This window comes from Lithobates pipiens, unplaced genomic scaffold (genome assembly GCF_037356315.1).
Source record: "Lithobates pipiens isolate NorthernLeopardFrog02 unplaced genomic scaffold, aLitPip1_a1.2 Scaffold_3, whole genome shotgun sequence".
Lineage (NCBI taxonomy): Eukaryota > Metazoa > Chordata > Amphibia > Anura > Ranidae > Lithobates > Lithobates pipiens.
Window position 1 is genome coordinate 18,039,219 of NW_027507790.1, and position 27,660 is coordinate 18,066,878.

General features: G+C 44.8%; 1 protein-coding gene across 3 annotated transcripts in view; it reads right to left on the reverse strand.

The window, feature by feature from the left end:
• Window positions 1-27,660, reverse strand: part of LOC143940200 (sodium-dependent serotonin transporter-like) — a 107,401-nt gene that overhangs the window by 11,886 nt on the left and 67,855 nt on the right. For 2 of the 3 annotated variants that reach the window (XM_077461344.1, XM_077461347.1), the window contains 3 exons: window positions 17,850-17,981; window positions 16,905-17,004; window positions 4,379-4,479 (listed from right to left, as the gene is read on the reverse strand). In XM_077461344.1, coding sequence (XP_077317470.1) covers window positions 4,379-4,479; window positions 16,905-17,004; window positions 17,850-17,981 — 333 coding nt within the window. The remainder of the gene's footprint in view (window positions 1-4,378; window positions 4,480-16,904; window positions 17,005-17,849; window positions 17,982-27,660) is intronic. The other variant, XM_077461345.1, reaches the window with a different exon arrangement.

Consider the following 27,660-nt stretch of genomic DNA (forward strand, 5'->3'; position numbering starts at 1 on the left):
AAAATGTGGGATAATTAAACTCCCTAAGACCCCTTTCACACTGGGGTGCTGTGCAGGCACTACAGCGCTAAAAATAGCGCCTGCAAAGCACCCTGAAAGAGCCACTGCTGTGTCTCCAATGTGAAAGCCCCGAGGGCTTTCACACTGGAGTGGTGCGCTGTCAGGACGGTAAAAAAAGTCCTGCTAATAGCATCTTTGGAACGGTAAAGGAGCGGTGTATACACTCCTGAATGGGGCAGCATGGCTATACCACCGGCAAAGCACTGCTGCAGCAGTTTGCGGTGGTTTTAACTCTTCCTTGGCCACTAGCAGGGGGGTAAAACCACCCCGCTAGCGGCCGAATACCACCACTAAAACGACGGTAAAGCAGCGCTAAAAATATTGCCGTTTTTACCACCGATGCCGCTCCCGCCTCAGTGTAAAAGGGGCCTAAAGGCAGTGAATGACAAAAAAAAATTAAAACATGCAAAAAAAAAAAGGATAATGAAGTAAAAAAAAAAATGATGATCCTAAGCTAAAATTAAAACAAAATAGAATGACCAAATGCAAATATAAAAAAATGAAAAAAGACTAATTCCCTTTCCCTGAACCCAAAAAAAGTATATTCTTTATTATTTTATCATATTAAGAACGCTAAGGAAGAAAAAAAAAATGAAAAATTTATATCACAATGAATGGAAATTAAATGGAATCGCCAAAGATGAAAAAAACACTCAAGGTGGACTAAAATAATCATGAGTAAAGCAGGTCTGAATATATCTAATAAATGTCTATGTAGGAATGAAGGCAAAGATAAGTATATATTCATAGTAATGAGTGATATTCCACTCATGGTGTAGGCCTTTGGGGATACGGGTATCCAGTTTAAAGATCCAATAGACCTCCCTTCTACATAGAAGGTAGAAGCGGTCACCACCACAAGCCGGGCAATCAATCCTTTCAACTATTTTGACTTTAAAAGATTGTACATTTTGATGGTGAAATTCTTTGAAGTGCCTAGCCAAGTTCATGTTTTTGTTAGTTCTGATGTCGGAAAAATTATCTGTCATTCAATCACTTAGTCGCCTGGTCGTCCTTCTTATATATTGTATGTTAAATGTGGTACACGTGACCCCATAAATTACATATTTGGTATGACAGTTGACCAGCTGTTTAATGGTCAAGGACAAACCGTTTGAGCAAGAAGTAATGGTGTGAGAATGGCCTAAATGGCCACAGGTAGAAGAGAGATGTACATGCTGGGAGATGTTTCCATGTTTCCAATGGTGTGGGTCTTTGTGGCAATGTATCTGACCCTTTGTTCTAAAAAAGCCTTATAGCTGTGATCACTGTATAGAGCGGGGAGATGTCTAGCTATAATGTGTCTTATATCTTGAAATTGCGAACTATAGTTTGTAGAAAACACTGGTAAGTCAGGTGATTTGGTTTGTTTTGAAGGTTGATCGGTTAATAGCTTAGTTCTATTTAAATGGCTAACTTGGAGGCAAACTTTTTTGACTTGTGATCTATGGTACTGTAGCCCCATTCACAAAGTCTTTGTTCCAATGATAGGGCTTCTTTGTCGTAGTCCATAAAGTGGGAGCAATTTCATCTTATTCGGACAAATTGTCCTCAGGGTATCGCTTTGATGGTATGGGAAGGATGGCAGCTTGATGGGTGCAAAAGGGCATTTTTGGCAGTGCTCTTCATATACACATGTGTAATAAACGCTCCTTGAATAAATCCAAATAAAGTAAGGTCAAGAAAGTTTGTCTCTGTTTGATGTTCTTCTATTGTAAAAATTAAGTTCAGTTGGTTGTTGTTTAAGTAGTCCTGGAGCTCGATGGTTAACAACTACTGGTTGACAATAAAGATCAGATCATCAATGTATCAAAAATATGAGACGATATAGTCTCTGTAAGGATTGTGAGCGTTGTAGATGTGTTGTTCTTCCCACCAGCCCATATATAGGTTGGCATACAAGGGTGAGGATGGAGGCTCCTTATTTTTGTATATACCATTTCTCGTTGAAAAGTAATTAGTTGTGATGTAATAGAAAGGAGACCCCTTCCAAAATTAACCATTTGAGTTCTGGAGAATATTCAGTATATAGGTCCATGTGGGGTTTGAGTGACTGTAGACCTAAACCATGAGGCATACATGAGTATAAGGGTTTTACATCGCACACAACCCACTTGTTGCCATAGCTCCAGGGAAAACCTTTACTGTGTTTACTATGCTTCAGTTTGTGAATGGACAGAAAGCAGCTTAGCACAGAGCTCTTTCCATGTATTCACTATCTAGTGCAGAGGCTGCAGAGAAAGGGAGTAGGAATCTCTGTCCTCAGTCCCTTTATCTGTCTCAAAAGTGAGACATCGGGGATCTGTTTAGACCCCTGATATTTCACCAAAGCCCCCCAACAGGGCTCCTAAAAAAAGTATAAAAAAATATAAATAATATTGTAAAAAAAAATAATAATGCATAATAAAATGGTAAAAAATAATACAAATAATAAACTACTGACACCATATACTGCTCTAGTGACAAAATCCACTGTCCCTTTGACTCCGACCTCTGCCCTACTGACACTGCCCACTGTCCTGCTGACATCAACTTCTGCCCTACTGACACTATCCACTGCTCCGCTGATACTTTACACTTTTAAGGAAGGCTAAGTTTATATTTTTTAGAGTGAAATTTGTTTTGTTATTTTTCTGTTTTCCTTACTATATAGTTAGGCCTTGCTAGTTAACTTCTTATTTTTTTTTGAAAGGTGCAGCCCTGTGATCAATCTTTGATCTTTTTAACCACTTAGACCGACCACCGCATATATGCTGCGGTGTACCTGTACGTTGTTTCATGCAATAGATACTGTGGGAGCGCGCACCTGCTGCATGGAGGGGCAGCCAATTAGAGGGTCCAGCAGATGCGATGTCCGCTGGCCACTCACGATTGCTTCACAGAGGGGTAGAATGGGGATCTGCCTATGTAAACAAGGCAGATCCCTGTTCTGACAGGGAAGTACACAGAGATCTTCTGTTCCTAGTAATTAGGAACAGCGATCTCTGTGTTATTCCTGTCAGTCCATCCCCCACACAGTTAGAAAACACTTGCAGGGAACACACTTAGCCCTTTGATCACCCCTGATGTTGACCCCTTCCCTGCCAGTGTCATTTATACAGTGATCAGTGCATTGTTTTTAGCACTGATACTGATGTATTGGTGTCACTGGTCCCCAAAAAGTATCACTTAGGGTCAAATTTGTCTGCTGCAATGTCACGGTACTGCTAAAAATCGTTGATCGCCACCATTACCAGTAAAAACAATTAAAAACAAGAATGAAAAGTCAATATATATATCCCATAGTTTGTAGACGCTATAGTTTTTGTGAAAACCAATCAATATACACAAATTGGGATTTTTCTTACCAAAAATATGTAGAAGAATACATATTGGCCTAAATTGATGAAGACATTTTTAAAAAAAAAATTTTTTTTTTTAATATCTCTTATAGCAGAAAGTAAAAAATATTGATTTATTTTCAAAATTGTCAGTCTTTTTTTGTTTTGTAGCACAAAAAAATAAAAAAACTGCAGAGGTGATCAAGTACCACCAAAAGAAAGCTTTATTTGTTGCAAAAACAGGACATTAAATTTTATTTGGGTACAGCGTCGCATGCCTACGCAATTGTCAGTTAAAGTAACGCAGTGTTGTATCGCAAAAAATGGCCTGGTCATTAAGGGGGTAAATCCTTCCGGGGCTGAAATGGTTAATGTTGTTTATGTAGCTCTCTTCTTCTCAAAGGTTGCCTGCCCCTGGTTTAGACTATTCTACTACTGGATTTATTAACCTATTATCTTGCTGCTAGTCATCTTTTTTTTTTTTTTTTTTTTAAGTGTCTGGAACAATTTTTTTAGAGTGTAAAAAAAAAAACTCTCCTCTCACTTCATTTCCCTCAAAAAGGTGTCCTGTTTGGTCACATTTACATACTGCCCTGCTGCTGGCCATTCTTTACCAAACCAAAGGGCTACAGCTGTATTACAAAAAAAAAAAAAAATGGATATATGTGGATTTGGGTATTTCCTGAAACATCTTAAAAAAAAATACCGGATTATGGCCACTAGATGTATCTGATAATGATGGGAGATGATCATATAATAAAAATATGGAGATCATTAATAGTGTTTGTTCTAATGTGTAAGACATCCGCACTGCAAATGTTTTATACATAGACCCCCTGTGCTCCATTCACATAATTTTCTAATGGTAAGATAGGACCTCTGGCTGCTTGGGAAGCCCTTATATCACATCTGAATGTGGGCCATTATGTGGGGAAATCCCAACTCTCCTCTTGACAAAAGCACAACCAAGCAACTTGAAAAGTAAACATTTTACTTACTGCTAAAAATGCTGGACTGATTGCTACCCAACAAACTCTCCAATATATACCTGGGGAAAATCCCAACATAGACTTTATATCATTACAAAACCTTTGTATTCCTGTTAAAAAAAGAAAAGCAGTTTTATGCATTGCAAACTTGTTCTTCATTTACATATTAATATACACTTGTTTAATGGAAAAATATGCACTTTGTATAGTTTTTCAATTGGTCAAGAGAAAAAAAACATAAAACACAATACACTTACGCAGATTAGGGAAAAAAATTACAATTTGCAATAAAAATGTTCAGCCCCCTCCCGGGAATCGTTCAGACATGTGGTCCCAGTCAAAGCAGACTTTTAGGATTATTTTCATGGAACTTCTAAACAACCAGTTTAATTATTCTCCAAAACATAGACACATCTTTCATAAAGACAGCGTTTGATAAATCTATATATTAAACATGGAAAAATACAGCAATTTAAGGACTCAGAAATTCTTGATTTTGAGATATTTGTGGAGGCCTAGACGATCCTGTTCCTCTCCAGTACAATTTCTCAACATTTTGATATTTTGCACCATTTGATAAAACAAACTTCCCGGTGTCCATTACTTTTAGGCTCTGTTCACACATACTGCAGTGATCTGCATTTTAACACACTGGATGAAAGCAGGTCACCGCTAGGGCACACAGAAAACAATTATTTTAATTATTTTCTATGTGTTCTGTTTACACTGCAATACAGCCTGGAGGTACAGTGCAATGGTCAGTGATAAAATGCAGCACATAGGAAGGCACTTGAAATCTGAACAAAGCACATATACAGTATCTATAGGGTTTACTTGTCTCTCTCCAAAGCTCTAAGTGTCGTTTCCCTCTGGTGCTTCCTTCCTCTGTTATCAACATGAGTCACTTCTGAGAAGTTTTCCCAGCACATGAGCTAGAATTTGTGACGGGGAGGGAGCTCAACACACAGCGTGTCTATTCAGAATCCTTCCTGTGCTGTGTGTAAAGGGAAGGGGATGGGGGATGTCTCTTTCCTCCAATCAGCTTTCATACAATCAGGGCCGTCTTTAATATTGATTGGACCCAGGGCAAAAAATTTTTTGGGGGCCCCCTCCCATGCAATTTCACTTTCCACCTGCTCTGAGACATACAATAAATAGAAGCTGGGCTTAAAATCAGTTTACTGTATCAGATCAGGCAGCAATTGTGATTGGTTGCCAGAGGTTACAGCATATCATTACTGCTTACTGACTGGTTGCTAGAAGTTACAGCACACATTACGACTCACTGATTAGTTGCTAGAGGTTACAGCAAATTATTTCTGCTTGTTAATTAGTTGCTAGAGATTACTGTACAGTAATACTGCTCACTGATTGCTAGTGGTTACAGCACATCATCTTCTCACTGCAGGGAAGCATGATATACATATGAATGCCCTCTTTTTTTACATATCAATGCAGCTGGCCACAGCTATTTGCTTAGTAATGTTGCTGCTATTTACATATGAATGCCAGTTATTTACATATAAACACAGGGTCTGCAGGTGAGTCATCTGTAAACAACAACAGGGCTAAAACCTTAAGGGACAAGGAAATTTAAACTGGGATAGTTGGCAAGTATGAGGCAGCTACTTTGGGCCCCACAACAATGACAGGGCCCAGGGCAGCTGCCCCTTTTGCCCTGCCTTAAAGACGGCCCTGCATACAATGCACACCAGCTCTAACTGCAGTTCTCCACCCACTCCGCTGTGGTACTGACAGACGAAGAAGGATTTTATCTAAATTTAGCACCTTTGAATGGATATAAAAAAGAGAGGGCTGTAGATAAACAAGTAAAACCTGTGTAGGAGGATTTGTTTCATTTGTGTGTATTATCAGAGGCTATTCACTTCACTGGGTATACGGTGCTTTGAAAAAGTATTCATACCCCTTTGAAATTTTCCACATTTTGTCATGGTACTGTCAGGAACCATGAAACAGACAGAGACAGAAGTACAATCAAACCACACTTGTTTATTAATAAAAATAAAAAGGTAAATAGGAAAAAGCGTAGTCAAGCTTAGCCAGAGTCCAGTAGCCCGATCGGGTAGTTAGCCAGTTCAAAGTTCATAAACCAGATCGGGTAATCAGCCAGTCCAGACATCAGGGATCCAAGGAGAGCAACTGCTTACAGGATAGAAGCCAGGAGGGATGTCAGCAAGCCAGTCTTGAAACAAACAGCAGGAGATGGTTCCTCGTGATGTGACCAACGTGAAGGCAAAGGAAAGAGTGAGCTGGAAGGCTTTAAATAGGCAGGTCAGACGAGCATCATCGGGAACAGCTGGTAACTGTGGAAAAAGAAGAGAACTGGCAATTAGCCGACAGCTGAGCAGAGGAGGAAGAGCTAAGCCAGCCCTGACAGTACCTCCCCTCAATGACCCCTCTCCCTCAGAGGGCCACCGGGCTTGAGGAGAACCCGTCTATGGAACTTGCGGAGGAGGACAGGGGCATGTATGTCAGAGGATGAAACCCAGGAGCGTTCCTCCGGACTGTACCCCTTCCAATGCACCAGTCAACAATGGATTGTACCTCATACTCCTCATGGTTCTCAACCTGAATAGGGTGAGGACGTGGCACCGAGGTGGTAAATAGGTTACAGACCAACGGTTTCAATAAGGAGACATGAAACACATTTGAGATGCGCATACTAGGAGGAAGGTCCAACGCGTAAGCTACTGGGTTAATCCTGCGAAGGATACGGAAAGGCCCAATAAACCGAGGTGCAAATTTCAGTGAGGGAAGACAAAGCCGGAGGTTGCGAGATGACAGCCAGACCCTGTCCCCAACCTGGTAGGAAGGTGCAGGCAGGCGTCTGTGGTCAGCGTGGAGTCTGTACCTATCATTAGCATGACGCAAAGCCTCCTGGACTTGTACCCAAGTGGAAAGAAGACCACGGAGATGCTCCTCTAATGCAGGAATACTCTGTGGAGCAAACAAGTCAGGCAACATGGAAGGTTGGAAACCATAATTCGCCATAAATGGAGACAATCGGGAGGCATAATTCAAGGCACTGTTGTGAGCAAACTCTGCCCAAGGTAATAGGTCCGACCAGTTGTTATGATGGTCAGAAATATAGCAACGTAGGAATTGCTCCAAGGACTGATTGGCTCGTTCTGCGGCCCCATTAGACTGCGGGTGATACCCAGAAGAGAACGCAAGCTGCATTCCCAACTGTGCACAAAAGGCTCTCCAGAACCGGGAGACAAACTGACTGCCCCTATCCGAGACAATCACCTTGGGTAGCCCATGTAAGCGAAAGATCTCCCGACTAAAAATGGAAGCCAGTTCCTTAGAGGTGGGCAACTTCTTAAGTGGAATACAATGACACATCTTTGAGAACCGGTCAACCACCATAAGGATAACAGTGTTGCCTTGGGAGTTGGGCAATTCCACAATGAAATCCATAGACAGGGGAGTCCAGGGCCTCTCTCCATTGGGTATGGGTTGTAGGAGGCCCACTGGAAGGTGTTGTGGCGTCTTACTCTGAGCACACACAGGACAGGCAGCTACGAAGGCAGGAACATCAGCCCATAGACTAGGACACCAAAATTGTTGGAAGATGGCCCAAATGAGTTGATTCTTCCCAGGATAGCCAGCTGCCTTGGGAGAATGGTAAGTCTGGAGCACTGCAGTACGGAGACTCTCTGGGACAAAGCAGCGGTTACAAGGTTTATCAGGAGGAGCATAGACCTGAGCAACAAGAATTTTGTCACCCAAAGGAGAAGTAAGACTGGTGCGAATCATAGCCAAGATACGATCAGGAGAAATCATAGGAAACGAAACTGACTCCGACTTGGAAGTGGAGGAAAATTGTTGTGACAAGGCATCAGCCCTTACATTCTTAGTACCGGGTAAGAATGAGACAATGTAATTAAAGCTCGACAAGAAGAGAGCCTATCGCACCCTTCTGGGAGAGAGTCGCTTAGCCTCAGACAAGAATGTAAGATTCTTATGGTCAGTAAGAATAAGAACGGGCACAATGGTACCTTCAAGGAGATGTCTCCAGTCTTTCAGGGCTAAAATTATCGCCAACAGCTCTCTGTCACCAATCTCATAATTGCATTCAGCAGGTGACAATTTCTTGGAAAAGTAACCACACAGATGCATATCGCTCTCAGAGTTAGGACGTTGAGACAGAAGGGCGCCAACTCCAGTCTCAGAAGCATCAACTTCTAGGATAAAAGGCAACGTAGGATCAGGATGTGCCAACACAGGAGCAGAAACAAAGGCAGCCTTGAGAGTCTCAAAGGCCTTAATGGACTCCGGAGACCAACTCTGTGGGTTACCGTCCTTTCTGGTCATATCAGTCAGAGGCTTGACCAGAGACGAGAAGTTACGAATAAACTTCCGATAGTAGTTGGCAAAGCCCAGGAAACGCTGCAGAGGACGTAAACCCATGGGTCGAGGCCACTGTAGGACTGCCGACAGTTTCTCTGGGTCCATTGAAAAACCAGCAGTGGAAATGACATATCCCAGGAATGTAACCTGTTCACGATGGAACTCGCACTTCTCCAGTTTACAATAGAGATTGTTCTCCCTTAGTTTCTGAAATACACGACAGACATCTGTGTGGTGGCTCTCCAGGGACTTGGAAAATATGAGGATATCATCGAGGTGAGGGAGGCATGGGTGGGACTACAAAGCTCGGAGGCAAACGTACAGGAGGCTTAAGAGAAAGTCTTTCTCTGAGTCTGGAGTCAATGAGGATGGCAAACGAGATCAAGCTCTCCAACTCAGTGGGTATATCTCGGGCTGCTATCTCATCCTTGATGGAATCCGAGAGACCATGAGAAAAAGCAGCCACGAGGGCCTCATTGTTCCAAGCAACCTCTGCTGCCAGAGTACGGAATTCAATGGCGTAGTCGGCAACAGTTCTCGTACTCTGTTTGATGGACATGAGGCACTTGGTAGCAGAAGCAGAGCGTGCGGGAACATCAAAAACCCTTTTAAAGGAGGCCACAAACTGAGGATAACTCAAGACAACAGGTTTTTGCGTCTCCCATAGAGGGTTAGCCCAGACCAAGGCTCTCTCAGAAAGCAAAGATATCACGAAACCTACTTTGCTTCTGTCCGTGGGAAACGCCTGGGGCAGCATTTCGAAGTATATCTCAACCTGATTGAGAAACCCTCTGCATTGAACTGGATCACTGGGGAAGCGGAGCAGAACCAGACATACCTCTTATAGAGGTAATACTCGAGGCGGGTGCCTGTACAGAGACTGGCGCAGCACCAGGGACGGCCTGCGACTTAGGTTGTACCGGAGCAGCCACCGTGGAGGATTCCAGGTGAGCCGTGCGATTTAGGAGCGTTTGTAATGGCAAGGCAAACTGATCCATGCGGTGATCTTGCTCATCCAATCTGGAAAAAATATTACCAACAAGTGGATTGACTGTATCTTCTGAATTCATGGCTTTCGCGTACTGTCAGGAACCATGAAACAGACAGAGACAGAAGTACAATCAAATCACACTTGTTTATAAATAAAAATAAAAAGGTAAATAGGAAAAAGCGTAGTCAAGCATAGCCAGAGTCCAGTAGCCCGATCGGGTAGTCAGCCAGTCCAAAGTTCATAAACCAGATCGGGTAAACAGCCAGTCCAGACATCAGGGATCCAAGGAGAGCAACTGCAAGCAGGATAGAAGACAGGAGGGATGTCAGCAAGCCAGTCTTGAAACAAATAGCAGGAGATGGTTCCTCGTGATGTGACCAACGTGAAGGCAAAGGAAAGAGTGAGCTGGAAGGCTTTAAATGGACAGGTCAGACGAGCATCATCGGGAACAGCTGGTAACTGTGGAAAGAGAAGAGAGCTGGCAATTAGCCGACAGCTGAGCGGCCAGCTCAGAGGAGGAAGGGCTAAGCCAGCCCTGACAGGTACAAACAAAAACGTAAATATATTTTATTGGGATATTATGTTCCCTTGAGGGAGCTGATCTAGATCAGCTTTACCATCTACATTCGATCATTGGTAACCTGTACACTATGTGGGTAAATGCGAAATGACCTTTTCAGGTCGAATCTTTGAGGTGAGACGCTAAAGTTATCTGTAGTGGATGGGTTATCTGGCACCGCACATCAGGATGCTTTCCATCTCTTATTGCTCTTACATGGACATTTTTTTGATTTTATATGGACATTTATGTTTAATTTGTTTACTCATTGCTCTGCACTGATTCTGTTATGCGTACTATGTGATAGACCAACACAAAGTGGCACATAATTGTGAAGTGGAAGGAAAATTATAAATGGCTTTCAATTTTTTTTTTACAAATAAATATGTGAAAAGTGTGGCGGGCATCTGTATTCAGCCCTCCTGGGTCAATACTTTGTAGAACCACCTTTTGCTACAATTACAGCTGCAAATCTTTTTGGGTATGTCTCTACCAGTTTTGCACTTCTAGAGAGTGAAATTATTGCCCATTCTTCTTTGCAAAATAGCTCAAGCTCAGTCAGATTGGATGGAGAGCATCTTTGAACAGCAATTTGGAAGTCTTGCCACAGATTCTCAATTGGATTTAGGTCTGAACTTTGACTGGGCCATTCTACCACATAAATATGCTTTGATCGAAACCTTTCCATTGTAGTGTGGCAGTATGTTTAGGGTCATTGTCCTGTTGGAAGGTGCACCACCACCCCAGACTCAAGTCTTTTGCAGACTCTAATGACCAGTACACATGACCGGTTTTCCCATCGGAATAAACTCTGAAGGTTTTTCCGACTGAGTTCCGATGGAATTCAGCTCAAGCTGTCTTGCATACACACGATCACACCGAAGTCCGACCGCCAAGAACTCGGTGACGTACAATACGTACGACGGGACTAGAAAATGGAAGTTCAATAGCCAATAGCTACCGTCTCGTACTTGCTTCAGAGCATGTGTCGTTTTTGGTCCGTCGGAACAGCATACAGACGAGCGGTTTTCCCAATAGGAATTGGTTCTGTCAGAAATATTTAGAACATGTTCTATTTCTAGGTCCATCAGAATTTTCAATGTAAAAAGTCAGATGGAGCATACACATGACCGGAATATATGATGAAAAGCTCCCGTCTGACTTTTTCTGTCAGACATTCCGCTCGTGTGTACACGCGTTTGCCCCCCACCCCAAAGCACCTTGGCCCCATGATGATGAGGGCAAGGGCCTCTTCCCGACAACCCTGGCCGTTGGTTGTCAGGGTCTTTGGGCGGGGGGCTTATCGGAATCCGGGAGCCCCCTTTAAGAAGGGGCCCCCAGATACCGGCCCCCCACCCTATGCGAATGAGTATTGGGGTACCATGTACCCCTATCCATTCACCTGGTGTAAAAAAAAACACAACACATGTTTTTAAAATACTTTATTGCACAGCTCCGGTGGTCTTCTTCCGTCTTGGGGGGTCTTCTCGCTGGACTCCTCCGCTATCTTCTGCTCTTTTACTAGCTCTTTTACTAGCGGGGGTGCCCGGCTTTCTTCTTCCTTGCCGCCGCCATCCGCGGGTCTTCTTCCAACTTTGGGGGTCTTGTCCCCCTCTTGGGGGATCTTGCCCCCCTCTCCGGTTCTTCTTGCCGGACGTCCACTTTCTTCTCCCAGCTCTTTTACTAGCGGTGGCCCGGTGTTCTGTCTTTTTTTGGTCCGCCGTACCAAGTCTGCCAGATAGTCTGATCGTGTGTACCCGGCATGATCATGTGTACATGGCATAACTGACATTTTTGACACTTTTTTGAGAACCAGTGACATTATTACAGTAATCTGTGCTAAAAATTGTGCACTGTTATTGTACTAATGCACTGGCAGGGAAGGGGTTAACATCATAACATCAGGGGCGATCAAGAGGTTAAATGTGTTCCCTCACTGTGTTTAATAAATGTATGGGGGAGTGTGTGACTGGGGAAATACAGTACAACTGTGGCAGCTGGTCCTTAAGTGGTTAAAGCAGAATTGCAGTCAGACTATAGAGAGTCAAATATTTTCATACACCTAACAAGCAATTCAATTCGGTTTAAAACGAGTCCTCACTGAGGCTCTGTAGCTACAGGAACCGTTGATAAAGTCATCCTCAAAGTTTTAAAGTTGGGTCATGGATGCCAGGTCACTGCTGGGAGGAGGGAGCAGAATGAGCTGAAATGTAAGTGAAAGCTACAGCGTTCAGTGAGTGCCTTTTTTAGAGCTCGTTTACTGCTTGTTAAGAACATATACTGTAAATATGTGAATATCCACAGCCTGGCCATAGTTCTAATAAACCCTAAAGAATGCAACTATTTTCAGAACCCCTAAGTTTATAATCATGTTATGAAACAAAACACTTATGTCTGAAAATCTTTACGTGTAGCAACATTTTGCATAATTTTTTTTTATTATTGTATTAAAGAGGAAGTTAACCCATCTATAACAGCTTAAAAATGTGTCGGGAATGTAACTGTCACATTGGTTGTGCTCCCATCCAACTATCAAACTATCCAATGGCTGATGTCATAAGTGATCATGCGGGTTTCCTGCACCACGTTCAAAACGCACTTATTTGCAATCTGCAATGGGTGTGAGTGCATTGCTATGACACTTTAAGTGCAGGTCAGAGATACAGTACCTAAAGACAAATGAATGGGCTGAAAACACACTGCACTCAAATCCTGGTGTGAATCGCCCTCAAATCTATACCAGATATTTATCCTAGTTGAATTCTGGTGTATGAGCAGCATATCCTCGGTCAGCAGGAACAGTTAGTGATGGCAGGCTGTGTGATCTATGTGCCATTGTAGTGGATGTTTATTAGTAGCCAACAGATATATCACACTGCCCTGCCAGCACTGACTGATCGTTTAATTTACTTTAATTAACAATTGCGCAGTGCACAAAAATAAAATGTATGCCTTTATTTCCCCACAAATAGAGCTTTTTTTGGTGCTATTTGATCACTTCTGCACTTTTTATTTTTTGTGTTATAAATAAAAAAAGGCCGACTATTTTGAAAAAAAAACAAAAAAACTATATTTTTTACTTTCTGCTTTAAATCCAACAAAAAGATAGAAAAAAAAAAATCGAATTTCTTCATAAGCTTAGGCCAATATGTATTCTCCTACATATTTGTGGTAAAAAAAAATCCCAATAAGCGTATAGTGTCTGGTTTGCGCAAAAGTTATAGCATCTACAAACTATGGGATATATTTATTTATTTTTTACTACTAATGTTGGCAACCCGTGACTTATAATGGGACTGTAATATTGCAACGGACATTCTGACACTAACTGACACCTTTGACACTTTTTGGGGACCAGGTACACTAATACATTGATCAGTGCTAAAAAATATGCACTGTCATTACACTAATGGCGCTGTCTGGAAAGGGGATAAAATCAGGGGCAATCAAAGGGTTAACTGTGTGCCTAAACAGTGTTTTACTATACTGTGTGAGATGCTTTTTCTAGGGAGAGAGATGGAATTTCCATCCCTTCCCTCCTGCCAGAACAGTGATCTTCCTTGTTTACATAGGCAGATTGCATATCTGTCTCTCTGCCTAACGATCGGTGCATTCTGACAATGAGTGCTGTGCACCCGCCAGAAGCATGCCAGCGGCTGCACACATGTGCGCCCCCTACCACGAAGAGTCGGATCGCGTATATATACACGATCCAGCACACAGGTGATGCCCTGTAGCAGTAAAACTGCTATAGGGCAGACCTTAGGTGGTTAATATTGTGAGTGGAAATAAAAGGGGGAGATTGGGACTTTAAATGAGGCTATTGGCTGGTTAAGGTTGAAAGATATATGGACATGTTTATTAGCATATACCGTATATACTCGAGTATAAGCCGAGATTTTCAGCCTCTTTTTTGAGGCTGAAAGTGCCCCCCTCGGCTTATACTCGAGTCATCGCTGTCTGCCTGCTCGATCAGCGTGTCGAGCAGACAGACAGCGGCCATTCTACTATTCAAAAGCCGCGCCTCCGCCTCCGCCTTCGCCTGTGATAGGCGGAACACTGAATTTCCCAGCAGTCAGTGTTCCGCCTATCACGGACATCCGCTCATCCTCGTACTACGGACGAGGATGAGACGATGTCCGTGATAGGCGGAACACAGGCTGCTGGGAAATTCAGTGTTCCGCCTATCACAGGCGAAGGCGGAGGCGCGGCTTTTGAATTTTAGAATGGCCGCCGAGGCGCCGACGAAGAGCGGCGATCCTGGCAAGGCACGGGACGGAGGCAAGGCAAGGCAAGGCACGGCACGGGACGGAGGCAAGGCACGACACGGGACGGAGGCAAGGAGGCAAGGCACGGCACGGGACGGAGGCAAGGAGGCAAGGCACGGCACGGGACGGAGGCAAGGCACGGGACGGAGGCTCGGGACACAGGCTCGGGACACAGGTAGGCTGGACACACACACACACACACACACAGGGATGGATGGATGGAGACACACACACACAGGGATGGATGGATGGAGACACACACACACAGGGATGGATGGATGGATGGAGACACACACACACAGGGATGGATGGATGGATGGACACACACACACACAGGGATGGATGGATGGATGGACACACACACACACAGGGATGGATGGATGGATGGACACACACACACACAGGGATGGATGGATGGATGGACACACACACACACAGGGATGGATGGACGGACACACAGGGATGGACGGACACACAGGGATGGACGGACACACAGGGATGGACGGACACACAGGGATGGACGGACACACACACAGGGATGGACAGGCATGTCTCACCCTCGGCTTATACACGAGTCAATAAGTTTGCCAGTTTTTTTGGGGGTAAATTGGGGGCCTCGGCTTATATTCGGGTCGGCCTATACTCGAGTATATACGGTAAATGTACAAATGTTGCAGTGGTACATAAAAAGTAATGTCATATAAGTAACCATGCATGAATGGCATGGACAGCATTAATAATGCATAAATATATACATATAACAGCACATGGTAATACAGACATAGTAATGTTGTAAACATGCATGTATAAACACATATCAATTAGGCAGCGCGTAGCAATATTAAATGGGTTGAATGTAAATTGGGTTGGTAGAATAAAAGATGATAATTCCAGATTGCTTTTAAAGCATGTAGTTACATCCTGAAAGCCTGATGTGTTTCGTGTAAAAACACTTCGTCCTTTTTCTATATATGCTATGTACCACTGCAACGTATTTACATTTCTATGCTAATAAACATGTCCATATATCTTTCAACCTTAACCAGCCAATAGCCTCATTTAAAGTCCCAATCTCCCCCTTTTATTAAATTGAACCCAGGATGGAGGCACATATATCTATGTGCCTCATCTAAAGTCCCAAACTCCCCTTTTTATATAATATTTGTAGAGCCAAATCCTGGCTGCATTTGTAATGCATCTGTGGTCTGTTTCTGAACGTCCGCTGCTTCCCAGGGATGCTGGATGCTACAGTGAAGGACAGCTCAGCTCATCCACTTCCTCCATTACACAAACTTTAGGCGGGCAGGATTCTGAGGGTCTCCAGAAGGCAGAAAGGTTGAGCACCCTGATTGCAATTCTCATAGACTGCAATGTCACCAGGCTGCCTTCACAGCAATACATAGCACCACATATAGTAAATCAATAAGCATGATATTAAATAAAAGAGTTGGGTTGGAGCTGATAGCCACATTGCACAATGCAGCCACAGATCAGAATGGGACCAAGGTCTACATACACTTGCTCCCTTGGGGGATTCAACAAGGATGGTTTGTTATGGTAATATTTCTACTTTAAAGTCACTCTGCTTAAAAGTAGAAGTATAGCCAAAGCTATACAGTACAGTCCATTTTGCACTCCTGTGACCTGGTTTTAGCAGAGAACAGGCTGAAGTCCGCTCTCTACTGACGTCACTGGAATCAGTCCAGGCAACGCTTCATCAGGACAATAAAGTCTGGATCCACCAGGTGCCTGGACCGACACCCGGCTCAGACTCTCAACGAGCCGCTGAGAGCCTGAGGTGGCTGCTCCTGTCCCTCCACAGCCCAGTGCTCCAGTGGGCAAGGAGGGGGCAGAGCAGAGAGCTGCTAGTCTGCAGCTCTCTACTCGTGGAGCTCTGAAAACCAAATGATCGACGATGTTTGATCACTCAGTTCTCAGTGCAGAGGTGCCGGGGGACTGATGCAGCATCAGACTGATAGAAAAAAAAAATCCTTAATTTCTCTTTTAATCTATCTGCAATATTTCCTTTTTTTATTTCTATACAAATCTAGATTTTCATATTAAACATTTAAAAGCCACATTGTATTGTCCACAAAACCAATTAATACTGTAGGGACATGCTTATAAAGCAAGGAATGTGACTTTCAGCAAAAAATTTAATCAATCATTGTAATTTAAAACACATGCATCTGAACTGAAAGACTTGCCCGCAGTGAATATTTTGTGAATGTCAGATTTACTGCTTAATAAATATGCCCCGTTATGTACAAAATGGCAGTTTGAGAAACATACAAACCATTGTAAAAACAAATAATAAATAGGAGTTAATGTATCAGATCTTACCATAAAACCATGAGACCGATATTGCTTCTAAAAATACAACTGCGATGATGGAACACCCAGCTCCAAATTCCTCAAGAAGCTTCACTACATACGCTCCTCCCTGATAAAATCAGTCATAAGATAAAATGAAAGTCATTCCACTTATTATGCTTCATTTGTATTGATCACATATATAATGAGCATCAATAAACATAGGTAACATTGTCTTAATATTGATGGCATATGGTCAATCCTTCCAAAACTGGTATCTTTATTTTTGGGGAATGCTAGATACTGTATATTCCCGTGGGAGCTATAGTTGAGAGATCTTGTGTGATTTCCCAGGTACACCTGCCATTGCCATAATAAAAGGATATCACTCTCAGGTTAGGTTATTATAACAGAACTATGAGGTATGCAGAGGAGATCTTATAACTAGAGTCAAGTAAGAGAAAGCCTTCCATTTAAAGCAGGGCAGGGTCAGGGAAGGCATATATACTATAGGCAGCTCCATTTAAAGTAAATGTAGATCAATAATATGTTGGGTTCACAGGAAATAGGCAAAATTTAAGTGGTGTTCAGCCTTAAGAAGACGGGTGGTGCTAGACCTAGGAGGAAGCTGGAACATGGAGAGGGTAAGTAAAGCTTGAACACTTTTTTTTTTTTTACTTAATACGGGCTGTGGGGGAGGGGAATAATTAAAAAAAAACTTTTAGATAAAGTTGAATTCAAGGCTATTGCTTTACCCTACGTGGACAAAGCACATATTCACTTTGAAGTTAAAAATAAATCAAAGGTAGAGCTGTTGCCCAAGCAACTAATCATATTTAATGTTTTCTGTGAAAAGAGAATTTATTGAATGGTATGATCACGTGACATCCGCTCCACTTTGTGTGCAAAATAATTTTCTCTTGGTCTTTCATGTTTTATCTTAGTACAGGGTAAGATGTAAGTGTAAAGCCTTACATGAGTCAAAGTGCTGAGTGAGCCAGTAAAGCAGACAATCACCAATCCTAGGACAAAAAGTTCTCTCCTCTTGCCCAGAATGTGCGGATATTCATCCATAATGGCAGTAATGACAGCTTCCAGACCACCAAACTAAGTAAGATCAAGAAGACATAATAAGGTGGGTAGTTAAAGCCCACAAAAAAAAACAACGTATTAGTAGTAATATGACTAGGTTTGAAAACAGACTTTACAAAGTGAATAATTCAACTAGTAAATCACATTTTAATTATATTTTTTTTTACTTTAACCCCTTGACTTCCAAAAGATTTACTCCCCTTCGTGACTGAGCCATTTTTTGCTAAACAGCTCTGCGTTATTTTAACTGGCAATTGCGCAGTCGTGCAACAGTGTACCCACAAACAATGTCCTTTTGTTCCCCACAAATAGAGTTTTATTTTGGTGGTATTTGATCACTACTGCATTTTTTATTTTTTGCGCTATAAACAAAAATAAAAAAACACAGACAATTTTGAAAAAAAAAAACTATATTTTTACTTTCTGTTTTAAAACACGTTCAATAAAAAAATGTAAAAAATCTAATTTCTTGATAAATTTAAGGTTTAAGGTTGAATAAAGACAAAAGTCCATCCAGTTCAACCTGTGTAGGTGTGTGTGTGTGTGTAGAAAAATCATTTGCCATATCCCTGTATATTGTTATTGCTAAGATGCACGTCCAAGGGTCTTTTAAAACGATCCATACTTCCTGCTGATACCACTGATTATGGAAGAGTTCCACATCCTTACCGCCCTGACAGTGAAAAGCCCCTATACAGCTTAGGATTAAACGGATTCTCTTGTTGGCCTTGGGTCCTCTTACACTCCCTGGGATTGAAACGTTTCATACTTACGCTGGGATCACCCTCTGGATATTTTTAAATTGCTAACATATCTCCTCTCAAGCGTCTCTTCTCCAGGGAGTATAAATTTAGCACTTGTAGTCATTCCTCATAATTGAGGTCCTCCTGTTCCCATATTAATTTAGTTGCCCTTCTCTTGACTCTCTGCAGCTCCAGCACATGCTTTCTGAGGATTGGTGACCAGATCTGGACAGAATACTCCAAATGCACACAAACCAGAGTTTTATAAAGTGGCAGGATTATCGTTTTATCTCCCTTTTTAATGCATGCTAATATTCTGCGGGCTTTGGTAGCCACAACTTGACACTGCATGCTATTGCTCAGTGTGTCTTCTACTAGGACTCCTAGATCCATCTCCATCCTGGAATCCCCTAGGGGTTCTCCCCCTAATGAGTAACTTGCATTTATATTTTACTCTCCAAGTGCATTACCTTACATTTACCAATGTTAAACTTCATTTGCCATCTAGTCATCTAGTAGCCCACTCTGTTAATTTATTCAGGTTATCTTGTAACGTTTTTATATCTTGCTGTGATGTTATTGCCCTACATATTTTTGTGTCATCAGCAAACACAGACTTTATCCCATCCTCTATATCATTTATAAATAAATTAAACAGAATTGGTCCCAGGACAAAGCTTTGGGGTACCCCACTAACCACTCTAGACCATTCTGAGTACACGTTATTTATCTCCACCCTTTGGAACCCCGTAGCCATTTTTCTATCTAAGAACAAACTCTATGGTCTATACCCACCCCCCTCAGTTTGTAGTGTTAAGCGTTTGTGGGGGACTGTATCAAATGCTTTTGCAAAATCCAGATACACCACATCCACTGGCCTACCTTTGTCCAGATGGCAGCTCACTTCCTCGTAGAATGTTAATAGGTTGGTTTGGCAAGAGCGACCTTTTGTAAACCCATGCTGATTACTGCTAATGATACGGTTTTCATCAGCAAATTCTTGGACATGGTCCCTTATCATCTGCTCAAATAATTTACAAACTACCAATGTTAGACTGACAGGCCTCTAGTTTCCAGGAATATATCTCTACACTTTTTTGAATATTGGCACCACGTGGGCTCTTTGCCAATCAGCTTGTACCAATCCTGTCAGTATGCTGTCCATGAAGATTAGGAATAGTGGTCTGGCTTTAACCTGACTGAGTTCTTGAGGGACTCTTGGGTGTAAGTGATCTTGTCCCAGTGATTTATTTATGTTAAAGTGTAAGGTCACCTTTACAGAAAAATCTGTATGGTGAACTTACACAGGACCCCCTCCTCACCCCCCCTGATCCCTCTGACCTGGACCGCTGCAATCTCCCTTCTAAGTATATCCGTGTCAGGAGTCCGAGGCTTAGAAATTCCTTCGGCATTCCATGCGCCTTCTCAATAGCTGACAGGACGGACTATGCAGCTGCTGATTGTTCGGCACCGCCCATGTGACAGCGCTGACCAATTAGTATGCTCAGAAACATCCCTCCTGACGAGGTACATTTTGCATATTCAGCTCTGGACTCCTGATGCGGTTATACCAAGGCTCAGAACAAGAGATTGCCATGGCCAAGGTCAGTGGGACTTAGGAGGAGGGGGCGAGGAGGGTGTCCTGTGTAAGTTCACCTTACAGATTTTTCTGTAAAGGTGAACTTGCTCTTTAAGCTTCTCTAATCCTTTCCAGACTCCAAACTTTGTTAGCCACAAGGGTAGATCCTGTGGAGTGTTACTAACAATACAGTCATGGTTGTTATACCTATCCCTTTCCTGTCTGAAGACTGAGGAGAGGAAAGCATTTAGTACAGCTGCCTTCTCCTTTTCATCTGTAACCATCTTCCCTTCCTTGTCCTTTATGGAGCTGCGTGTTCTGACCTCGCCTTTTTACTGTTAATATATTTAAAACATTTATTGGGAATATTTATACTCTCCTCCGCTTTGTGTCTCTCATAATTTTTTTTAGCCACCCTGATTGCATTCTTACACTTCTTATTGCATTCCTTGTAGTATTGGAATGCTGACAATGACACCTTTGCTGTGTACTTTTTAAAGCCCATTTTTTCCTTAATATGCCTTTTTTCAGTGTGCCCCTGTCCCTTTAAGAAGGAATGGGGTGATGAGGCTCTGTGTCTTACACATGTATTTGCAAATGTGTGCAGACTAAACCCCTGTTTTAACGCATACAGTTAGATAGGTTGATTCAGTTTGGTCGGTGAGTAAGCTTGGATCTTTCCTTGGATTTATCATTGGCCTTGTTTATATCATATGTTGCCTTCCAATGCTGCTTGCTTGTTATAGGTGGGGGCAGTGGACAACTTTTTTGTCTTAATATGACATTTTACGTTTTGGTTCAGCCACCCAGGTTTAAAATTTGTTCTTTTATATTTATTACCCCTTGGAATGCACATGGAGTATACATGTCTTTGGTAAAAAGAATCCCAATAAATGTATATTGATTGGTTTGCGCAAAATTTATAGCGTCTACAAACTATGGCATATATACTGGAATTTTTTTTTACTAGTAATGGCGGAGATCAGCGACTGTGATATTGCGGTAGACATTTGGATGCTAACTGACACTTTTGACACTATTTGGGGACCAGAGTCACTGTACTAATGACATTAGCTGCGAAGGGGTTAAACATCTAGAGCAATAAAAGGGTTAAACATGTGTGCGTAGCCAGTGTTTATGTGTACTTTCTGTGGTGCTTCACTAGGGGAAGTAACAGATAGTATTCCCTGCTTTGCGGGAAAAGAAAATCTATTACTTCCCCTACTGACAGGACAGGGCTCTGTCTTGTTTACATAGGCAGACTCCTGTCCTGTGTAAATTCATAACGATCACCGGGTGCCAGTGGTAATCTATTGGCTGGCACCCAGTGATCGACATCTACTGTGTTCAATCACAGCACAGCCGGTTGCTGGCGGCACTCACACGTGCCCCTTACCTGGAAGTGTCATGTCATGTACTAGGTAAGTAGGCACAGATAATCTATATGTAGGTTATACGGTCAGCAAGCAGTTAAAAAAAACATTTCAGGAAAATATGTAAAACTCATGGAATCACTTTTCAGTGTAATGAAAATACTTAAATCTGATGGTATCGGGGCGTGGTCTGGTGCTACATGGAGTAGGACGCGTTGTGTAGGAGCTCCGTTCGAGGCCTATCCTTTTCTCCGATCCTGAGAACCTTTTTGCCAATTTTGGATGTCACATCGGCCCGGGGCAACCCTGCCATCCACTATGTCACCCTCTAAGCGCTCAGGTGCCGCTGCTAAGCTGGATAAATACCGCCGCGACGAGCGCGGCCCTCCCGAGGAAGATGGCGCCGGCCCGTGCCCTGAGGCAGACGACCATCCTGCAAACGATACCGCCCGCGTGCTAGAGGCTATCGCCCTCTGTCAATCGACCCTCACCTCCAGGATTGAAGAGGTGAAGGTCGACATATCCTTAATTAGACAGGACATGCACAAACTCCGGGAGCGGGTGTCAGAGACTGAGCGGCGGGTCGGCCAGGTGGAAGATGGCCTGCATCCTCTCCAGGTCACCACTGAGCAACTACAGTACCAGCTGAACAATATCCTCTCCAAACAGGACGATATGGAGAACCGTCTCCGGAGGTGCAATCTTCGTTTTGTGGGTCTGCCTGAGCGATGTGAGGGTGCTGATCCCCCCACTTATCTTGAGAATCTCCTAATTCGGACTTATGGTCGTGAGGCGTTCTCCTCCTCATTTGTGGTGGAGCGCGCCCATCGTCTTGCTGCCAAGCCGCCTCCGGCGGGGGCCCCGCCTCGGACCCTCATCGCCAAGTTTCTTAATTACCGCGACCGTGACACTATCCTTCGGCTTACCCGGGAGCGGGGCAACATACCGCTCGACAACGGGACCGTGGCGGTGTACCCGGATTTCTCCGCGGAGGTGCAGAAAAAGAGGGCTAAGTTTACTGAGGCGAAGCGCCAACTCCGCGTGCTCCACCTGCCATATGCAATGCTTTTTCCGGCCCGTCTCCGTGTGACCAGCGAAGGCAAAGCACACTTCTTTGACGATCCGCAGGCTGTCTTTTCCTGGATGGAGCGCCGTGGGGGGGCTGGCCCGGCCTGATCCGTGCTACATGCTATCTGGAACGATCGTTCATACCGACCTTGTTTGACCCCTAGACTATACTCGCCGTTGGGACATGTTAGTGAGATACCTGTGCCCCCCTTTGTTGCCCTTGCCCTTCCTCTCCCGGTGCTCTCCTTGGCTTTCCAGCGCTCCTGCACTCCTGTGCGGGTGCAGCACGCCCCAATATGACATTGTCCAACACGAACCGTTTGTGCATGCCTCGAGCGGCTCCTGCCTGCACGTCTGATGTGGGTCTGGTTGATCCCTCTTGTGACTATTGTATGCCCTTCAGTTTGTTCGCCCCTCTTGCTGTGGCTGATTCCAGGACGCTGGCGTGTATGCCGCGATTGCCCAGCACCCTTAAGCTTCAGTTTCCCTGGCCGGCCTCTGCCCCTCTGCCATCGGAGGAGGTTGGAGCGTTGAACCTGCTTAGTCGGTCCAGAGTTAATGCAGTATTTTTGTTTATTATTTTTCTGTGCATTTTGCTGTCTTACATTATTGTTTGCAACTGGTTTATCGCTATGCTATCTATTGTATTTTTGCCCTCCCGACGGTGCCTACCCATGTCGCCAGGCGTCTCTGTGGCGTTTGCGCCCTCCCCTGCTATGCGCCATGTTGGCGCTGGCTCCGGATGGCTGGAGCAGGGTCAGCACTGGATGGGATGGACTTTTCTAAGAGTATGTGTGTTCATGGTATTGGGGGGATATTCCTGTTGTTACGGCATCCATCTATGTTATGGCGTCTCTTAAACTTCTGACATGGAATGTCAGAGGTCTGGGTGACAGGGCTAAGAGGGCCGCAATTTTGTCCCATGCTAAGTCCCAAAGGGCGGACGTCTCGATCTTGGTGGAGACTCACCTGGCGGGACAGAAACAGTTGTGCCTTAAAAAACCGTGGGTGGGCTGGCTGTACCAGGCTCCGCACACCACGAACTCCCGGGGGGTCGCGGTCTTGGTAGCCAAGACTGTTCAATTCCAGCTGCATTACTTGCAGTCGGACCCCCAGGGACGCTTCCTATTTCTATATGCCACTATAGGGGGCTTGGAGCTTCTCATTCTCGCATTTTACATTCCCCCACCCTTTGCCTTTGCAGCACTGCAGCAAGGTGTCGCATTTATGGCTCGCTACCCCCTGGTCCCGGCTGTCTGGGCGGGGGATTTTAACATGGTTGTGAGCCCCTCACTTGACCGGCTGAGCCCCCTCGTCTCCTCGCCCCCGCCTTCGGGTATCACGCGGTTTGGGAGGTTTATAGCGGAGTTCGCCCTTACGGACACGTGGAGACACAGACATCCTACATCGACTCACTTTTCATGCTACACACCCTCTAGATCGGCCCTGTCCCGCATTGACCTCATACTAATCTCGCCCCATCTCCTTCCCCACCTTCTTGACGTAGGATTTGAAGCTAGGGTGCTATCCGACCACTCCCCATACTGGATCAAGTTGCGGCTGCCAACACCCCCTGGGCCTCGAGACTGGAAACCCTTTCTGGCTCAATGTCTTGCCAGACTTGGATTCTGTCCAGCGTGAGTGGGAACATTTCTTCCACATAAACGCCGGCTCCACGTCGTTCGGTTCCGTCTGGGAGGCCTTCAAGATGCATGCCCGCATGATCCTCACCATGCGCATATCTAGACATAAGGCTTCCTCTAAGCGCCTGCTGAGGCAGGCGGAGGAGCGAGTGCGTGCTCTTGAGGTGGCCTTTCAGGCTGACCCTTCGGTGACTAACGCCTCTTTGTTGAAATTGCAGGTTAGGCTCACAGACCAACTTCATCATGAGAAGGCCAAGCAGGGTATTTTTTTCAACAAACAACGCCTGTTTGAACAAGGCGAACGTGCGGGCAAGTTGTTGGCCCACATGGCCCATCTTGACCATCGGCCTCCAGTGGTGGTGTCCCTGAGAACTGTGTCTGGTGCGGTGGTTGTGGACCCCGACCTGGTGGCGGAGGAGTTTGGGTCCTTCTACTCGGGCCTGTACTCCTCCGCTGCATGTTACACCCAGGACGAACTTACCACTTTTCTTGGTGATGTTCCTTTCCCCTCCCTCACCCCTTCACAAAAAGCTCAACTTGAGACTCCTATCACCACTGACTGTATTATGGAAGCCCTGTCGCAGCTCCCAACGTCCAAGACCCCCGGTTCTGACGGTTTGCCCCTGGAGTTTTATACCCAATTCAGCGAAATTTTAATCCCCCAATTGGCTAAACTGTACTCGCATATATTCGACACCGGCATTCTCCCCAGATCTATGGGCGAGGCCCGCATAGTCCTCATACCCAAAGCCGGCAAAGACCCGCAATTACCCGACTCATACCGACCCATATCCTTACTCCAACTGGACGTTAAAATTTTGGCCAAAGTCCTCGCCCTACGACTAAACAAAGTGATCCACTCCCTGATACATCCGGACCAGACTGGGTTCATGCCCCAAAGAAACATGGCCTTTAACCTGCGGCGGCTCCACATGAACCTCCAGGCCCAGCACGCTGATATTGGATCCAGGGTTGTGGTCAGCCTGGACGCCGCCAAGGCGTTTGACTCTGTGGAGTGGTGTTACCTCTGGGAGTGCCTCCGCAGATTCGGAATAGGCCCCAAGTTTATTAAGTGGATCCAGCTCCTATATTACGCCCCCACGGCACGTATTCAAGTGAATGGTAGGACTTCCCCCTCATTTGCCCTCTCCAGGGGGACCCGTCAGGGCTGCCCTATCTCCCCACTGCTGTACGCCTTGGCTGTAGAGCCCCTGGCCATAGCCCTTAGGTCTCACCCAGACATTAGGGGTCTTCGCTGTGGTGATCTGCATGAGGTGATCAGCCTATATGCGGACGATATGCTGTTGTATCTAGCTGATGCTGGTCCCTCATTGCAGACAGCCCTGCGTCTCATTACGGCCTTTGGAGCCTTCTCTGGGCTCCAGATTAACTGGTCCAAATCTCAAATACTCCCGCTAGATTTGGGGGCCCCCCACCGCTGAACAGGCAGCGCTCCCACTTGCTAGAACTGACTCCATTAAATATCTCGGTGTACACATCTCTAGGTCCCTTTCCGACTACCTCGCCCTTAATGTTGAACCCCTATTTGACATTCTAAAATCCAAAACCCAAGTCTGGTCTCGTCTCCCCCTTGGGGTGATGGGCCGAATAAATTTGGTTAAGATGATTATCCTTCCCAAGCTGCTTGTATTCTGGCAGGCACCGCTGTACCTCCCTCCCCGCCTATTTAAAGCTATGGAGTCTATCCTTAACACATTTGTTTGGGGCTCGTCACGACACAAGTTGTCGTGGCGGGTCTTAAAAAGTCCGTCAACCCTGGGGGGAGCCGCCCTGCCCGATCTCCAACTCTATTACATAGCCTCTCAACTATCCCACTTTTTTCACTTCAATCAAACGGACAGAGCCCGCTATACCACCCTAGTGTGTTCACGGGCCTCAGGCCCTTTGTTTCACCCTTTCCAACTGTTGTTTAGTAGCTCCCGCCTTCCGCCCCTCCCTAACGACGGACACCTCTTGCTCTCCCATCACTGTAGGATCTGGCAGCTTACTATGCGCCTTGGACAGGCCCCCTCTCCTCACTCTCACACACCTCTGTGGAATAATTCCGAGCTACCAGAACTGGCCCTTGTCCCGGATCCCGGGTTATGGGTGCATAAGGGTGTTATTTATCTGTCACAGGTGGTCTCCCATGGGGTGGTCAGATCCTTTCAGGCCCTCAAGGATACCTACGCCTTGCCCAACCACATGTTGTTTAGGTATCTCCAACTCCGACACGCGCTCCAAGCCCAGTTTACTGGGAATATCCCGAGGGTTGAGACGCCAGCTGTGGTTGACCTGGTGCTGGGTGACGACCATCGGCAATTGATCTCGCGGCTGTACGCGTATCTGCTATCCCCCACTGCCCTGAGCGTGGCCTATCAGGTGCGCTCTCGGTGGGAGGGTGATTTGGGTGCGGTGTCGGACGCGGATTGGGATGAAGCTCTGGCCAATCACAGGCTCATGTCACCTAGGCTCCCGGACCGCCTTACCCACCTCTACATTCTGCACAGGTCCTATCTTACGCCTCAACGCATAGCTAAATACAGACCTGATTTCGACCCCAACTGTCCCCGTTGTGGCTCCCCGACTGCATCCTTTTACCACTTATTGTGGGCCTGCCCGATCGTACAGGGATACTGGGCGCAGGTGGTCCGATTTCTTCACGACCGCATGGGCTCCCCGGTGTCCCTGTCCCCTCGACAGTGTATACTGGGGCTCCTCTCTTTACCCGACAGTGAGAAATACCTCAACATTTTTTTACAGGAGACCTTGTTTTTGGCTAGGATGCAGATTGCTAGGACGTGGTTGAGAGGGCGTCCCCCCACGCTACAGCAATGGATTAGGGCGATCAATGACACGCTTCCCCTCAAGAAGCTGTTGTATGCTCATAGGGGTTGTCCCCATAAATACAACAAAATATGGGATAGATGGTTGGAGAATGCTTCTACCTGCAATGCCGTGACTTAGCTGACCTCTGTACTGTATATCTTTATGTTTCTTCAAGGGACTATTCCCTACACTGTATACCCTTTATGTTCCTCTGCTGATCACTGTATCACACATTTTTTGTTGCACAACATTTTCGTATATTTACTGTACCTGTCTGTAAAATGCACAAGTTTGTTTGCGTAGTGCCTGTTGCATTGCGTTTTCGTGATTATATCCTGTTCATTATGCTCAATAAAATTGTCCTTTGAAACTAAAAATCTGATGGTATCGCACATTGAGTTAAAAAAAATGTAATAGGTAAAAGTGATGAAATTGCCCTTTTTTTCCCATTAAAAAAAG